The 18,027-nt window shown below is 46.4% G+C and overlaps 1 protein-coding gene across 1 annotated transcript; it reads right to left on the reverse strand.

Annotated features, from left to right (window-relative positions):
* Positions 1–713: 713 nt before the first annotated feature.
* On the reverse strand, positions 714–15,578 carry LOC142591149 (TNF receptor-associated factor 6-A-like). Its single transcript, XM_075703524.1, has 2 exons — positions 15,044–15,578; positions 714–2,022 (listed from the first exon to the last, which is right to left on the reverse strand). The coding sequence occupies exons 1-2, from the start codon at positions 15,401–15,403 to the stop codon at positions 910–912; spliced, it is 1,473 nt and encodes a 490-aa protein (XP_075559639.1). The 5' UTR covers positions 15,404–15,578; the 3' UTR covers positions 714–909.
* Between the last annotated feature and the right edge of the window lie 2,449 nt (positions 15,579–18,027).

Consider the following 18,027-nt stretch of genomic DNA (forward strand, 5'->3'; position numbering starts at 1 on the left):
TGTATATGAATGAAAAGGCCTTGTGCTACCTAAGAGTGCCGGATTAGCTGTGCCAATAGTGACTTCGTTGGTCTCCATCGCAGCCGAAGCAGTTTCTCTCCGCCTACGAAATGCGTAGGCCATGCGTCATGCGCACACCTGAGAAGGCAGCGTTAGTTTAGCGACGCCGTGAACAGAATCGGGAACGAGCTCGTCTACGCTTTGCCGATGCTGCAGCCCGGGCACAAGACCAAGCACGTGCAGCCAAGCGCAAGAAGCAACTGCGTTCCGAGGATCCGGCACAGAACCCGACGAATAGTCGGGATCCGTGCCGGATCCTCGGAACGTGTATGCGGTGTTTATCACTGGGTAGATCCCGACGAATAGTCGGGATCTACCCAGCGATAAACACCGGGGCAGCACGTTTCAGCTTCGTTGGTCAGATTGGTCGGAGTGCTTGGGCGGCGATTCTTTACTGATGTTACTAAAGGGAACATCTGCACCGTTCTCCAAGCATGTCTGTTAGGACCAAATGTTTTGTGCAAATACAGATAGCTATCGTTACCGTTAGTGAACAGCAGTTTCGCATACATTTAGCCTGTTTCGTAGTACACTGTGCTGTGTACATGGTGCGCATGGCCTATATAATTCGGCCAAGTAGAGGCGGTACTTCATGTAGTAAGGTGTATGCGTATACCGTATACGCCAAGAACAAAAGCCATTGCGGAATAAAATATTTATTTGGTCAAGCAGATGACGTCGTCGACACTAACAGCAGGACAGGAACAATATTATGTTGAGCGTCATTTCTAATACAGTATTAAAAGATCTCTTGTTTCTAAAGGCCACGTCGAGCTCCCGCCTCCTTCCGTCCAGTAGGACATCCCGCACAACTCGGTGTCACAGCACCCCTGAGCGCTACGTTGAACCTCAGACAATGTTCCATCGGCATTGCAGCTTGTCCTCCGACACGTAGTTGTCTCGCTCCAGATCGCTCAAGGAGAGCGACGCTTGTTTTGAGAAAACTGCTTTGTTGCTAGGTTCCACTGGTTTCTGCAGAAACGGCAAGTTCTCCTTGGAAAATTTACAGCAAATCTCGCGCTTAACACGGGAAACTGGGTGTATTACGCTTAGCTTGAAGGAATAACGGAATGGCCACTCGACAAAGTCATCGAGTGCGCCTTTGTGAATAAAAATGAGGATATGCAACGAAAGCGAGTCTTTCTGCTTCCTGAGGCAAACTCCTGGCGAGATGCAATAGCCGCGTAGGTACACCCTGTCGCATTCGAACGTTGCCTCACCTTCGTCGAGGGCATCTCGCTTTAGTGCGCTCACTCCTGGTACATCAAAAGTGTACAAGTTAAGCAAGACTGAGCTGTGCGCCATCACCTTTTCTGTTAAGCGCAGTATTTCTTGACTACTCTCGTTACCTTCCATTTGCATTGCGCCAACTTCAGACGCCACCTTAGCGACCACAGCGCGCTCGCGTTGAGTGGCATGTTCCGCCTTGCTCATCGTATTCTTTAGGACAGCGAGCTTCCGAACAATTTCTTCTAAACTACTGTGCGAAGCCACCAAGCACTGTTTCAGTAATTTGTTTATCTCGCTGAACTGAACAGCATTTCTTGCTAGAAATTCACTAGTTAGTGTAGCTGCCGCTCGCGATTCCTTAGTCACAAAGTCTATCAGAACGCTCATTTTGCTAGACAGATCGTTAAGTGCGTCGCTATGTGCATTGCTTTCACTCAGAATACTGTGCAAAGCGACGTTGATTTCAGCCACCAAATTTTCTGGAGATTGTTGGGTCACTGTCGTCGTTGTCAATCCGTCTCTCTCAATCGGTCCTTGCGGCTTCTCTGAAACACCCGATATGGCCCTAGTCCTACAGTGAGAAATGTGGGCGCTAATACTATTGTACAAAACCGCATTGGAACATCTTTTACAATAGGTCGTATGGTGCATGCATTCAGCCAGAAAATGCTTGTAGACATCCGATGCAGGCATGACGGCTTCACATCCAAATTGCTTGTTCCAGCAGTACACCTGCATATTGGTGGATTATATCATATTAGGTGAAGCGTATCCCATAACAACAGAACGCGCACTTTTGCATATATGCAATATTATTTTAACATCAAACTGACATGAACGTTTACGAAAGAGATAGTATAAATTTGCAGCCAATCGAGTTTTTGAGCTGAGACAATTCACTCGGACTAAAACAAACATGGCGATATTTCTCACTAGCGACACCCGAACACGCCGGAAGAGGGGTGGTATTTTTTGGGCAATCTTCAAAGCTTAAGGAAGTATGAAAAAAACCTTTTTTTCCCTCTACCTTGCAAGATTGCAAAAATATTTAAACGCTTTCTAAGCGCGAAAGTAAGTAGAAAGAACAGGTGACGAAGGTCTATGGGAATACATGAATGCAGATGATATGGAAATATACTGACATGCTATAAGATATGGCATATTATCCATTTGGTCAATGATTCCTGAAAGCTCTCGCAGTTCCAAACTGGAATATGAAAGCGACTATTGACTATTGGCGCGTTGGCTGCACACTTTTTGAAATCTAGTTTTTCTTCTTTCATATTGGATTGTTGCTGCTGTAGAGTTTAATATGGTCAGTTACATATTGCGGATTTGGCTTAGCGAAGCCTAAATCAAACAATTGAGAGCCTTTATATTTAGTCCTCGAGCTCGATTATCCGGGGAGCCGGATATTGCATGTGTAAAAAATCTAAACATTTATTCAACTAATTAAGAAACAAACTAACTTTCTCTTGCGGCACATATTGCAATTTACGAATTTTAGCCTGTAAGGTTCGAAGGCGTAACCACTCGGACATAATTTCCCGTATTATACGGCTTTGGAGACATGCAGCATGAAACTCGCCGTAAAAATGCGCCATTGGTACAAATTTTATTAAAACGCTTCTGAATTCATTGAATCATAAAAAGAACTGGAACACCCACTTGTCTTGTTCCAGACTTGGGGAAATATCTCATAACTGGTGTCATCGTGGAGATTAATCTCAAGTGGATAAGTACCTCTTGCAAACTCACTTGTTTAAATTCGTCAATATGTGCCATAAAGTAACCAATTGGGAAGTTAATTAGAGGATGTGACAATAAATTTACGATCTATTTCTACTCCTTGTGCAAGTAGTGTTCGTGTCTTCGAATAAACCGGCGTAAGGATAAGAATTGTGACATCTCCAACAAGCGATACTTGGAAACTCCAGGAAACCTAACGATGGTCACCACGTGTGTATATTCACTGAGCCGGGTGGCGTCTTTTTCTTATCGAAACAGTTTCGAATTCGTATGCACGGTGGTGGTGGTGGTGAATTGTAGCAACAGGCGGGTTTAGTCTTGCGAACAAGGCTGGCAATTGCTCCACCCGAGCGTCTCGCACAATAACGCTGTAGGGTTTCACCATACGTCCATCAAACCAGTCTTTAAGAATTCGATGAGGAGACGTGAAGTTTCTTTGCGGGCTATAACTGATCCCTCGGCAAATATAAGCTGTTGCAGGCGCGCATGCGGAAGGTCCTTGTTTTGCAGATTTTTCAGGAGAGTGCCTCTTTCATCTTGGAATTGCTGGCAGGACCACAAAAAGTGCTCAATGTCTCCTGTCTCGTTGCATGCCGTACAGTTCGGAGAATTGATTCGCCCCGTTTTAAATAACCAGGCTGGTGTATTACCAGATCCTGTCCTTATTCGATATAGCAGTGTGGCTTCCTCTCGGTGCAATCTCTTGGTTACGCAGGGCATATGCGGCGGAACGCAAAGCGACGCATAGTGATTTAGAATGTCAGATTTTTGCACTTGATTACTCTTTGGAGCCTTGATTTTGGGAGGATGATAGAGCTCTGCGTATGCAAGTGCATCAGTTTTTTCGTTTCCTGAGATACAAATGTGGGAAGGAATCCATTGAAACTTTACTGTGAAGCCTTTGTTGTTGAGTTCTTTCACGATGACTAGTGATTTGCGTGGGAACTTGAGGGATGGCAAACCGAGGTATATTTGTTGTAATGCGGCCTTTGAGTCCGTAAGGACAACCACATTCTGCGGAGGCAAAGTCTTTAATTTCCGCAGAGCAGAAGCTATTGCTACGCCTTCCACAACTGTAGACGAGGCTATACAGTCCAGACGGCCAGACCACGTATATCTTAAAGAAGGAATATAGAATGCAGCTGCGCAGCGGTCTTCGTCTGCCTTGACAGAGCCATCTGTGTATACTTGTAGGTGATTCGGGTAAATCGTGTTCAGGTGTTCCAGGACTAATGACTTGGCTTCTGCAGATGGAAGGCCGCTCTTTGATTGCAATCGTGGTACACTTAAGTTGCATGTGATGTCCTCGAATGTCCAGGGCGGTTCTATCTTTTCCCTCTGTCTCGAGCAGCGCAATCCTAATACGCGAAGCGTGTTCAATGCTGCACAAAAATGTGAGCGCGGCCTGTTACCTATACGTCGTAAGAGAGCTCTACCGGGCGTAGACTCACTCAATCATAGGAGCTGGATCATCAGAGCCTGGGAAGCCTGAAGTCGTAGAGGGCGTGACTCAGCTTCGTGGAGCACTTTCTTGTTTGACGCTGTCTGAGGGACTCCAAGGCAAAGTCGGATACCTTTTCTGTGGATGGCTGCTAAGCGCTCATATTGGATGTCTGAGGGTGACATCAGAGGTAGCTGATACAGGATTCGACTGGTAACCAACGCTGTATGTAGCCGTAGCATCGACGTCGGGTAGTTGCCCCAGCGTATGCCAGCGACTCGCTTGAGCACATGTAGTCTGGATGACGAGGACGCCACAACGTGGTCAACACCGCGGCGCCAGAGTAGCCTGTGGTCTAAGGTAACGCCCAGAAATCGGACGTTGGTGACTTGTAGAATCTGGTATCCGTCCAAATTCAGCGTCAAGCGGGTTGATTTTCTTTTCACTCCAGGAAATAGTACGAATGATGATTTCTCTGCTGATAGTGATAATCGAATCGTTGCCAAGTGGCTCTGAATGGCTTTTACTGCTCCCTGGGCTATACGTGCGAGGCGGCGATGCTGGTAGCCGGAGACCGATATGCAGATATCATTGGCATATATAGATATCTTCACTGGCGTTCGATGGTTTGGTACTCTTGGGAGGCTACTCATTGCAATGTTAAATAGTAAGGGAGATAAAACACTCCCCTGTGGCACACCGCGAAATATACCTATTTCATCGCTCAAAGTGTCGCCAAGACGAACTCTGATGCGACGATCATTGAGGAACGTATGTATGAAGTGCAAGATATGACCCGTGACGCCTATAACTTGCAACTGGCTGATGATGGCTCTTTGAGACACGTAGTCGTAAGCCTTAGAAACATCCATGAAAACAGCAAGTGTCGACAGGCCATCCACACTGTAATGTTCTATGTTGCTTAGCAGGTCCAGCACATTGTCTTGAGCGCTTAGACGCTGCCGAAACCCAGTCATGCACGATGGTAGTTTTCGACCCTGCTCGACATACCAAGTGAGTCTTGTGCACGCTATCTTCTCCATTAGCTTCGCTGTACACGAGGTCAGTGATACCGGTCTGTATGAGTCCAGAGCTGCAGGATTCTTTCCAGGCTTCAGAACCGGTACCACCCATGCTACCTTCCATAAATGTGGGATAGCCCCACTGGCCCAGACTTGGTTTAAAAATGCCAGCAAATCACGCCAACTCTCAACCGGTAGGTTAGTCAGTATCTGATTACTGATAAGGTCAGGTCCCACCGCACAGCGATGTCGGAGGCTGCTCATAGCTAGTTCTAGCTCTCTGAGTGTCAAAGGAGCATCCATTAGAGACGACGATAGAGGCGGGGGTGGGTTGGTTTTGCCGGCTGACCTTCCGGAAGTGTATATTTCAGCGAAGGCATTCGCAAGACAAGCGAGTGTCTTGCCTAACTTCAATGCTAGGGCTTCAAATGGCTTGTTTGGTCGAAAGTTTCCAGCAAGGTTATTAACGACCCACCATATCCGTGGAACTGGCGTGAAGACCGATAGGCTTGCACAAAATGATGGCCATTGATCTCTTCTTAGTTTCCTTGTATAACGTCGAATTGCTGCGTTAATCCTGTTATATATAGTCTTCATTGGTAGGTCGCCCTTCGCCTTCATAAGCCTCCGTTCCGCTCTTCTACGGGCAGCGCATAGATTTTTGAGCTTTAGATCCGGAGCGGGGAAGTGGTCGGGTAACTCCAGCTCAGCGGTAGCTAATCTCTTGCTACGTAGCATGTCCGCGAACAGGTCTCCAGATGATTCGCTTAGGCCGTCCCTGTACGTATCCCAATGCGTCACAGGACAGGATCTTCGGCCGTTGGTTCTATATCCAGCAATGTTAACGAAGACAGGAAAATGATCACTGCCCATTCTATCTTTACTAGTCGTTGACGATGCGAGGATGCCCGTTAAATGTAACGTCAACTCAATGACACTGTAAGAGGCCGGTGGTCGAAAAAACGTTGGCTGTTTGTCATTTGCCACGCAAAGTCCCTCGGTGTTTAAAGCACTAACAATTTGCTTTCCACGTGCACCAGTCGCCTTGTCGCCCCAGAGAGTATGGTGCGCGTTGAAGTCGCCACATATAATCCTAGGAGCTGGGCAGCGGCTGCAGAGGTCTCATAATTTCTCCCATCGAGACCTTCAGGCGAGAGCTCACGTACACGGAGGCCACGCTGAGGCTTCGGTTTCCCAGCCGCACTTGTACAGCAGTGACTTCCAAAGCACTGCTGCAAAGGTCTTGAACTGGTAGAACGTAATGTGGTATTTCACGTCTCACATATAGCATGGCGCTTCCGTTCGGAAATGTCGGAATACTTTGGTTTCCATGTGCGACATAACCAGCAATTGATCTGCAACTTGGAAGACCAGCCTCGGACAGGGCCAATATTGGCACAGGCATGTTGCGTAAGAAAAGCGACAGTTCAGGTAAATGGCACGCAAGACCCGCACAGTTCCATTGCATAATAAGTGGCACCTGTGGACGAGATGGTAAACATTGTGTCCTGACCGCATCCATATTGCTAGATGCTTTAAAAAGAGGCAGAGCTGAGAATCACTGACTCGAGAGCCAGGACTACTTCGAGCATTTCCTTCATCGAGCAGCGGCATCTTCTGTATGCGTGATCGCAAGGCCTTGAAGAGAGCACGTAGCACCTGCTGACAGTCCTCCTGTGGAGTGTTTTCATCGCAACGCGATTGGAGTCGCTGCAGTACAGACGCATAACTTCGCTGTTCCGGTTGTTCAGCAATCTTCTCGTCTACGGGGCCTCTGTTCATTGATTTGACTGTTTTAGCCGGTCCGCTGCGCGATGGCACCACTGTGTCCTGAATTCCTGGAGAAGGCTTCAGGATTGGAAAATCAGTTTCACTCTTTGAGCTCCATTTCATTTCGTCTGACTCTGATTTTCTGTCTTCTTCGTATTTTTCTCATCGTTTGCTGTTGGCCCCAAGATAAATGTTTTCTTAAGCTTTATTGCCGCTGCACGCGTCGGACACTTGCTATAACTAGCTGGATGACCACCACTACAGTTTGCACATAGAAAGTTCTCTCTGCACGCGCATGTTTTGAAATCGTGCGGTCCTCCAAATCTTACACCACTGCTCACCACGGTAGTATTTGGCCACATGTCCATAGCGCTGACACTTGAAGTTCCGAGGTGGTGTCTCAACGTAGTCAATAGTCTCGTGTCTTGTGAAGCCCAAGTTGATCTCTGGACGGTCTGTATTTGGAGCGAACGTAAGAACCACGGAGCTGGTTCGCCTGGATTCCCAATCGGCTTCGGAAATTTGGACGCGTCGCGTGACTCTCCTTGCATGGTAAACTCCTTGTGGTTTTAGGTATAGCAACAGTTCCTCGTCAGTGTACCACTTCGGTACTCCTCTAATAATGCACGTGTTTTGCAGGTACGAATTGGGCACTCGTGCTGAGATTACCGTCCCTGAGATTGACTTGCAGCTGAGAAGGGAATTCACATGCTCTTCTGTTTGTACATCTAGAAGCAGGGCTTCTTGAGCAGTAAATCGGCTCCTAACTGGCGATGCGCAAATAATTTTTTCAATTTCCGTAGACAGAACAATGGGATTTACTTTTTTCAGGTCGGCTCCTTCTGTGGCAGGCGTAACAATCACTGGGATTCCGACGGTCCTCTTCTTGCGGTGACGCACAAGCCTAAAGCCTTCATCGTCCCGATCTGTGATGTCAGCTATGTCACAATCGTCAATAAGCGTAGACTCGTCGTCTGTTTCTGTAGCCTTGTATCGCTTACAGTCACGGTTGCTCTCAGGGTCAGTCGGTGGCCTCTGGCCCGGTGTCAGGTCAGGCGTAGTCATGAAGGAGCTCTCGCCGCTACCAGATCGGGCTCTTCTGCAGGCTCCTATCGAAGCGACGAGAGGCGATGGCCCCCCGGCCTCCGGTAGGGAAGGTACCTTGGCGAGTCGTCCGACGTCTTCGACAAATCTATCTGACAAAACGTCGAAAAAATTCAAAAACACTAGGGAGCAAGACAGCAGTGCGACTGTGTCGAACCAAACTTCTTCTCTATGCCTACCCATCGAGGAGACCCCTACGACCGTCACATAAGACGATCGCGTTCAATGTAGGGGCCGCAGAAGCGAGCAAATTTACCTTCATGCTGCCTCTCGCTTCAACGAGAACTAAGCGGCGAGAAGCCATGGAACGCACACGAAGCTATCAGCAATGGGCGCACTCAGTCCGCATCGCAGGTCGCTTTCAAGAGAGGACCAGCACGGCCGAGCCATACGCCGCCGCCGCCGGAGTACTGTTGATCACGGTTGATAATGGTTCGACGCGGACGGGGAAAGGACCAAAGATCAATAACGGCTTTTCATAATCGGAACGTCATCAGCGCGCCTGACGGCGCCACCTGCAGTAGTTTTCTTGCCTCGTTAATTCACTTTGCGCCGCTGTCCGCAGTAGTTCGGGTCGCCTCAGCGCTGCCGTTTATTCTGGTCATATCAAGTTTCACAACATTGATGTTGTGAAACTCATTTTAACCGGCCTGGGTGAAAATGAGCGAGTGGCACAATGATTGCGCATACTTAGACAACTCCCGGTTGAGTTTCGGCGTGAGTATTTATGAATTAACCAACGCGAAGGCACTTTCTTCATCGTGCGCCTCTTGAGGGCGGCGGACAGTACATGTTCTAATAGCCGTCGAATATCTACCTTTAATAAAGAAAAATATGAACTTCATATTTGCCAGTCTTGCTTTGCACGTCGCAATAGAAGTATTGCAAAAGTGCGCCGAGATAGGCTACAACATTTTGTAATGTTTAAACGTTCGTTGACAAAAAGTATGGAAATTCAAGGTAACCTTCGAATGGGTACGCCGCGGAGCACTTTTATTTAAAAAGGTTTCTTGATGTGCCAACACAAACTCAACATCATATTTTGATCACCTATTGAATGTCTTTAAACGTGTTTGAAGAATACTGTGCCCATGCTGTACTCGTTTATTACGCACATGAATAATACGTTTTCATGCTTTCAAACACCAATGTCATGTTCAAAAATTGAACATCGTCATATTTGCGGTATGTATAATACAGCGCCAAAGGCAAACACAAGAGATAAACAAGGCTGAACGCTGTGTTGTTTCTGTCCTTCGTGTTTCTCTACGGTGATGCTTCATGTTACCGGAACTCGCCAAGCTATGATTACTTTTACGTTGCAATATTCTTGAAAATAACTCGGAAACACGTCTAAATCATCCAGCCAACATTCCTACTTGATGTCGATATCCGTGATAACTGATATGAAAGTTAGCAAGGATATCGACATCGCATATGAAATTTAACTGATAAGGCGTCCAGTTCTCTAACTATTCAAATGGCGGAAATTGACCGCGTGCAGACCAACAGGAGAACTGAAGTTTTCTCTTTTGAAAGCTCCAGGACCGCCTTCCAACGACGTCCTGCATACTGGTGTTCAGTGCGGAAGCTTTACGGGAAAAGATTAGCACATATGTTTTAGAACGAGGCCACACTGCGGTTGTCCGCTTTTCGACGTTCCCATAAGTGCATTTTATCGTGTGCATCAGAAGAATAGTCGCCCCTAAAATATAATCCAAAATCTTAGCTTGCACGGATGGGTAAAGAGTTCTTTTTTTATAGAGCTTTAGACTCGTGAAATGATCTGTCTGTTCATGCCGCTCTTTTTACTTCCAATACTAGGAAGTCTTTCAGGACGAGACTTGCCTATGCTCTTGCTGCTAAATTCATCTTCAATACCGTATCTGCGCAGTGAATCGGAAGTTTCAGGGTTGTTTAGCCACACTCCACGCCTGCTTTTCTTTTCAAGTTCATCTAGAATGCTACAGAGTTGTCGAAGTGGTCAGTGATCAATCTGTACATTATTCACATCAAGACGCTTCAGCTCGCATTCCAAGGAATTCGACCTCTTGTTCGCGCAAACAATATAATTGTTAGGCTTCATACGAACCGATTCCACCATATTATGTAGATATTTGACCTTTCAACAGCTTTCATAAAACTCGAAAATTATTTCAAATCATCACCATTTTCCATTTCAGGTGGGTTACGAATGTCTGTTGAATATTTGTTGTACAAGGCTCCGGATTGTTCGTGCGCCGTTGTGAAAGTGCGGTATGCTTTCGATCGTATCTGTTTTTCTTTTCCGTGAGAGACGTTTCTCGCACGCCCCCATGACTTGCCAAGCAGACAATAAACCAAATTGCGGGGTTTTATGTGCCACAGGCACGATGTAAATATGACGGCACGGCGTAAAATTTCGACATCCTGGGCCTGTTCAACTTGCGCGCAATGCACCGTTCATGAGCGTTTTTGCATTTTTTGCCGCCATCGGAATGCAGTCGTCGCGGCCGGGATCACAGCTGCCAACTGGAGATCAGAACCGCAACGCCAAAGCCACGGGGCGACTGCGATGGGAAAAATGTAGAATAGCTACTACCACTGACTCGGAACGGAGAGGAGCAAAACTTTGTGAGCATTTTATAAAACGTGTCCGAGCAGGCTATTTCAATTTGTACAAACAGCTCCTCTTTTGTACAAATGCTTCGAAATTTTCTGGCACCTGACCCCTAACATGTTTAGTGATCTGTTTAAGTGTAATCATCGCGAATTATGAAGCTCTCCAAGGATGCCTTGAATACACGCATAAAACGCATTACTACGCCTCCAGTCGCGTTAACAGATACTTTGAAAACGTAGCAGAATAGGCGAGACCCAGTCAACTGAGATAGGGTGAAAAAAAAGAAGTCGGCTGCCTTTTGAAGTGTAGCCGGCAAACATTACTTAAGAAACGGTCATCATTACATGCTGTCCCTTAAATTTGTTTAGAAGACTCTGCAAACTGTTAGTAACATAAATACAATTCACCTATTGCAGAAAAGAGCACTTCGGTATATTGCAAACGTCCCGCGCAATAGTTCTACAGTTACATTGTTTACCCGCTATAAAATATTCAGTGTGAAACGCATGTTCGATTTTCGTTTAATGTATGCTTATTTCTTTTATAACGAGCAATCCAAAGTTTTTATTAAAGATTTATCTAATATAAGCATGCATTACACTGATTCACGCACCCGCAGCACCGACAAGTGGCTCGTTCCTCGTTCCTGCACGACCTATTTTTTGCAGTCTCTTCGATTCACACTGCCGTCCCTACTTAATAAATATGAAGAAAAAGACGCCAACTTTTCTACGTTTACAAAAAAAGAAATGCGTGAATTTTTTCTAACTCTTGTGTAATGTGTTTTGTCCTGCCCGAACATGATCAAGTATGTTTCATTATTCCTTGTAACACGTTTATTTTCGTCATTTTATGATGTGTGTTCACGTGAACATTGAATATTAGAACTATAATGTACAACTGTTCTGGAGTGTACTTATATATTGACATTATTTGCTCTATTGTTCCGTTGTTGCATTTGCACAACCTCTTAATTTTTTTTTTGAACTGCATATTTTACTTGATTATTGTAAATTTGTTTTTGAACGTATGAATCGTAATACCGCTGTCATGTACGTGGGCCTTTAGGTATTTTCAAGTGGTGCTACTACCGCTTTTCGCCTAAGGGACCCCCAACTGTCGTTGGAAATAAAGATTTGATTGATTGATTGATTGAAAAGCTGTCCCCACGTAGCGTCCGGTACGCTTTGGGTTGCCGTCACCTTTCTGCAGTTATTTACGCAAAGTGGTAATGCCGAGAATCAGCCACGCATTATCCGTGATGGGAAGACTTGAATGCGAAGCATTTCTTGGCGAATATTTGGCACTTTATCCAGTCACCTACGTTTTGGTGCTCTCGTGGCCGTATCGTTAACTTGGTATGCACCAAAATTGGCATAGTGTGACAGAGTACGGCAAATATAAATAATAGGTGATGACGTGAATGTCATGATAAACGTACCACGTAAGTCATGAAACGGCCGCCTGCGTCTTGGTATGTACAGAAATTCGCATAGTATTTCGAAAGTGTATGACGAACATAAGTAATCGGTCATCACACGAATATCACAACGTGTGTCATGTAAGTCATGAAACAGCCACCTACGTCTTGGTACTCTCACGGTTGTTTCGTTAACTTGGTATGCTTCCCGCAAACGGCTTCGCATAGCATCGATTCCCACAGAGCATGGTATCTGCCTGCTTTCTTAAAGCGAAGCTTTCTTTGCCTCTTCTCCCAACTTTCCCGATGCTGCTGCAGATGATGTGGCCTTGCTCGCGCACGCAGCTGGGTTTCTTGCAACACTACCAGATGGCGTTCGCATCAGTGCATCCCAGCCGGCGCCTCGCGGTAGTGTTTTAGAGTTTGTGCATATGACACCGTGCTATGCTTTCCTTCCTTTGTGACGACAATGCAGTTGCTGGGCTGTGGTGGCTGCGTGCTGGGCTGTGATAGTGTAAGCATTACAATCGTCCATAGCCTGAAGAGAACTTTTTGACCTGGCGTCTCAATAGCATGCTGGCCACGTATGCAGAAGGACAAAGTTGCAGAAAGAGCACGTAAGCACGCGCCAACAAAATGGCTCCAAAGCGCGCACTCAGCGTCGAGGACACCCAGGTGCAAAAGAAGGGTAGCGCGGAACAGGAGCGTAGACCACAAACACAATGTTTAACATCAACTGGCCACACCCGTATCGGTCCAAACGCTGAAGAGATTGCACATTCGGCGCCAACATCGCCGCTTATCGTCAATTATCGTCAATGAAAGCAAACAGCATGCAAGCTTCGTTTACAGCAATTTTCCACAATGCGCGGGATTCGCATTTTGTTTCCTAGTGACTAGCAACAGCCGGTGCAAAGCATTCGAGTGAACCAATGTTGCAGCCTTCGGGGCACGGGGCATCGTGCTTTGAGCAACCAATATGTACGACGGCGGATAAGGATAAGTTGAGCGGGCGCACGAAAGCGTACCGGAAGTGACAAAACAAATTGACAACCGCTGCGCAACATGAAGTCGACACTTCGCGTTCTTGTGAACACGTCGCAACTGAGTTCAAGCTAAACGGGAAATGTGACTCATAGGCTGCGTCGGCAATATTTATATGGACTAGTTTTATAAAATGAGGAGTTTTGCCCGAAAGTGAAACATTGAAAGCAATAGCCAGGTCTGCTCCACTCGAGGTCGTCGCGCAATGATAGAACAATATGCAAAGTTGACATGCCATGATGCAGCCCGTAACATAACTCACACTACGTACTAGAACAGCGCCTTCGCAGATACTACAGAGGTTTTACAGAATTAGTAGAAAGAACACTCGTTTTGCGATTCTTGAGGTACCATGCAAATCATATACACCACATGAATTTACTTTCTGTGCTTCAGCATCTTATTCAATTTGGCTTCGTGCTTCATTCTTTGGCGTTGTGTTATTTATAACATTTTCGTATTTCTAAATTTGCAAGCGCAAGGCGAGGCAATTCTCCGCGTATACGTTACCGTTACGAAGTGCACCATTTATATCAAATGCATTACTACGCTGAAATTTAGCAAATTTCCAACTGAAAGTTTGTGAGAAGACAAGCATGAATTAATTACTAATCTGTGTACTCGCCACCATTCACATGCCGATGGCACCACCATGTTTGCAGCTGCTTTAGGCGCTTATAAACTTATGGCAGATGCTAGGACTGTCAATAGACTGATGCTATGAGGAACGCGGACAGCGGTGTTACAGGTGTCGAATTTCAAAGGTTCCAGATACGATACCGACAGAAAACAGTCGTTAGCACCCAACGCAATGATTAGATAGATTTAGCTGTAAGTTTATGTTTTATGTTCCCCTGAGACATGAGGTGCACCAAGGAATGTAGAGCGAACACAGCTTCTTAGCAGGAACCCAGATCCGTCCGTGCGCAACGCTAGTGTAAGATAGCGTCAATGCCGACCTGGTTACCGTAAAAGTAATTGAACGAAGCGTTTAGTTGCACCCATTAAAATAATTATGACATGTTACGAGCCAAAACCACGATTTGAATAAAGGCACGCCGTAGTGGGGGTCACCAGAATAATTTAGACCACCAGAGGTTCCTTAACGTGCACCTAAACGTAAGTACACGGGTAGAGCCCGCGTGTTGTACGAACAGTATATTCAGTCATTCTACTTGACCACTCGTACGACCAACCGAGCCATCTGCTGGTGCGACAACTTTCGCACAAGTTTTACCACTAGCGTGTAATAGTTTAATCAGTCATGTTTTACCGGCGCATTGTCCCAGGGATTGGGTGGATTTCACGAGCGGATAATATGTCAGTTATGGTGGAAAACAGACGCTCGCTCCACATCAAAACGCCTTCGCCACTTGAAGTGGCAAGCACTCGTCCTGCCTTAAATCGTGTAGGCATGTGCCGCAAGCTGTTTCAATTTGGCCGTCAACGCATCGTGAAGGTGTCTCGTACGACGGTCACGAATTCGTAGAAAGCCTTGTTGGATGAGCTTGCGGTACTACCGCCAGTCGTACGACGAGTCGTATGAATTCTATGCGGACAGATGTCTAATGCTCAAGGCGCTTTGGCCTTTGCTCACTCACGTCTCTCTTCAGCAGGTTGGCGGCAGGAAATCGCCTCCATTCGACGTCGTCCTTCGAACAGTGGCCACCTTCCAGTGGACAGTGGTGATCGTCCTCCACCACGCCCTGTTCGCAGCAGTGGTCACAGAGTACGTGGCCGCACAGTAGCAGCGCGGTAACCGGTCGCACGAGCCCGCATAAGCTGCACACTCTGTTCGGCGGGATCGGCTTCACGAAATTCAGGGGCTTCCAGTCGAGCAAGTCGGAGAAGCCGACCAGCGTGTACCGCACGCCGCCCGGAAACATCGCTGGGTTGCAACCGATCGGCTGCGAGCAGTTGCAGGAAATGTCCAGCCGGAGCAGAAGACACGCGTTTATCATTTCCACTGACTGTAGCCGAAAGAGCGCTCTACCGTGGTGATAGCGTGGTATCACCTGGTTTCCCCGTTCCCTCTTTCGTCGCGTGAAACCTTCAGTATGAAGGTAAATAAACAAAATAGTATAAAACAGGAGCGCGTGTGCTTTTCACCATTCATTTCATTTCGCAATTCTCTTATCGTCGGGTGCGCGAGCTGATGGCTACAAGTGATAACGGTGAAGGAATTTCTGGCGGCGCGATGAAAGAAAAGACTGTAAAATGAAATAGATAGTTTGATAATTGCGACACGCGCAGTCGCGCATTGGTACTATTGAAATTATAATATTCGGAAGCTTATAGTTATCAGCTTTGTGTAGAATGCTGCTTGAATGACACCCCTCCTGGTAACACTGTCGTATATTTCGTAGTTGAAATGTTTGCTACGCCATGGCTGCTCTTTAGAGTGTGTTTCACGTTAGTAACACTGCCTGCGTAACGGGCTGATGCCCACGAAGGTGCTTTTGTGGGGGGGGGGGGCGCTGATTTCCAAGACAGATTAGAAAAACCATGCTTGTCGCTCTAAAGGACCAGCACGCTCCGCTGTCAGCGTTCAATGTGCACTCGCTCGCAGTGATTCATTGCGATTTGCTTTAGTGAATAATAGTAGGATCGATGCAGTTAAGGCCCTCCAGCCGGTGTTTTCATTTTCGTAAGTATTTAAAGCCAGTGGTGGCATTATTTTTTTACATTTTATATACTCCAGAATTTGTTGCAGTCGACATTTCTCTATCTTCGTCTTCACAAACAAGCACTGGAACGTCAGAGAAAAAATCTGGAACAGTGATTTTCATTTCGAAGAAGAAACTTGGACTTGTGGCCACATACACAACGCGGTGGCATAATGAACAGTTATTTGACTAATTTAAAATCCAACATTCCCAAGTACTTGCAGTAAACGTTACGAACGACGACCGTTTTTCATTGAAGTCAATTTCTTAATGATGTTGACACGCCGAATAGCAAGAAGAATTTTCTGTGATTAATTTCACCAAGTATGATACGAACAAAGGCTTGCTATGGCTCCTATGGTCTTTAGGCTGGTTCAGTTGAAATGCGGTCGCCTTGCTGCCCCAGTTTTGCTCTGTCAGCAATGCCCCCACGGTGTAGTGTTGTGCCTTGTTCACACGTTATACGCGCTTTGTCGATAACGCGGCTATTTATTCCGGCAGCTACCTTGACTTTGTCGCTGCAAATACAAGTAGGGGGCAGAGACTACCGATGGATGATATGTGCCATGAGGTAGTAAGCCATTTAAATGTAGCTTGCATCGACGTGTGTTCATTTGCATTGTTTGTGCTTGTGGTGTCTGTTCCCCTCTATATCACTGGGCACAATTTCGTCTGAATTATTTTGACGCGGCCGATTTGCTGTTGTAGTTTTTATCTTACGTCGTTACTTCGGAGGCTTCGCAACAAATGATACATTGTATGATGCACACCAAGGAAATGTCATCGTAACAGCCCGGTGTACAAGCTGCCGTAACGTGCAGTATTTTCTGTAGTCTTCTTGTTTGAAGTGTTGACTACGTGGGACCCGCGAACGAACGTCGTAGTGAACAAAATGTTTTTTTCAGCATATGTTTTTTATTCAACGTTATAGCAGAACAACATCAGCGGGGAAATCTTAGTGTGGGTCGCCACCACAACTTCTTTATGTTAATCACAGAACCGCACGCAACACGCAACATTTTCTGTGTAGGGTAAGCATGAAAGCCCCGAAGCACGAAAAAAGTATCAAACGAAAATTTCCCACAAAAACGCGGCATGATATGTGCTGGACACAGGTGGCAAGAATTCACCGACTGTTACGATGCTTCCTAATGCGAAATTTAAATGCAGCTCGATATGTGTTTTCATTTCGTGATATATTGAGGAAAATCATTTGAGATAGACATCTAGCAGAGTATGCAATCGTCGAAAATCTGATCCACGTGTCAAGCCTGTCGGCATTTATACATGGCTCGTCGAAGGTTCCAGTGTAATCGCTGGTGCCACCCCAATTGCAGAAAGTACTACACAATTCACCTCGCGAATACAGTCAGATCACAAAACAATAATAAACCATGACAATCGAAACAACCGATAAGAAGACCAAACCAAGCAGACCAAACAAGCGTGAGCCAGTAAACATGCATATACATGCATATTGCGTGTTTCTTGTGGACGATGAAGATGACGAACACTCTCTATGGCTCTCGAGCTGTCGGCTGAACTGGTCAGCATGCATCATCCTTTGTAAATCTACTTTGTAAGTAGTATCCAGTTCTTAATCCTTCATTCGAGTAACATTTTTGGTGGAGGCACCATTCCCCGTCCTCGCCACTGAGCTCCGCAGCGGCCGCGCCGTCCTGCTTTCCGCCATGGCTCCCGGTGACGAAAACTCTACTACTGCTGGGACCCCGCCAATAACGTACGTTACGGTCACCTGCCCCCGCGATCCTCGCATATTCTCTAACAAAGATAACGCGGACTTTGAGGACTGGCTCAACCTGCACGAGTGTGTCAGCCAAAACAACCACTGGGACCCTACCATTATGCTAGCCAATGTCCTTTTCTACTTGGGCGGTACTCCTCCTGTCTGGTTCCGG

Source organism: Dermacentor variabilis, chromosome 8, assembly GCF_050947875.1.
Source record: "Dermacentor variabilis isolate Ectoservices chromosome 8, ASM5094787v1, whole genome shotgun sequence".
NCBI lineage: Eukaryota > Metazoa > Arthropoda > Arachnida > Ixodida > Ixodidae > Dermacentor > Dermacentor variabilis.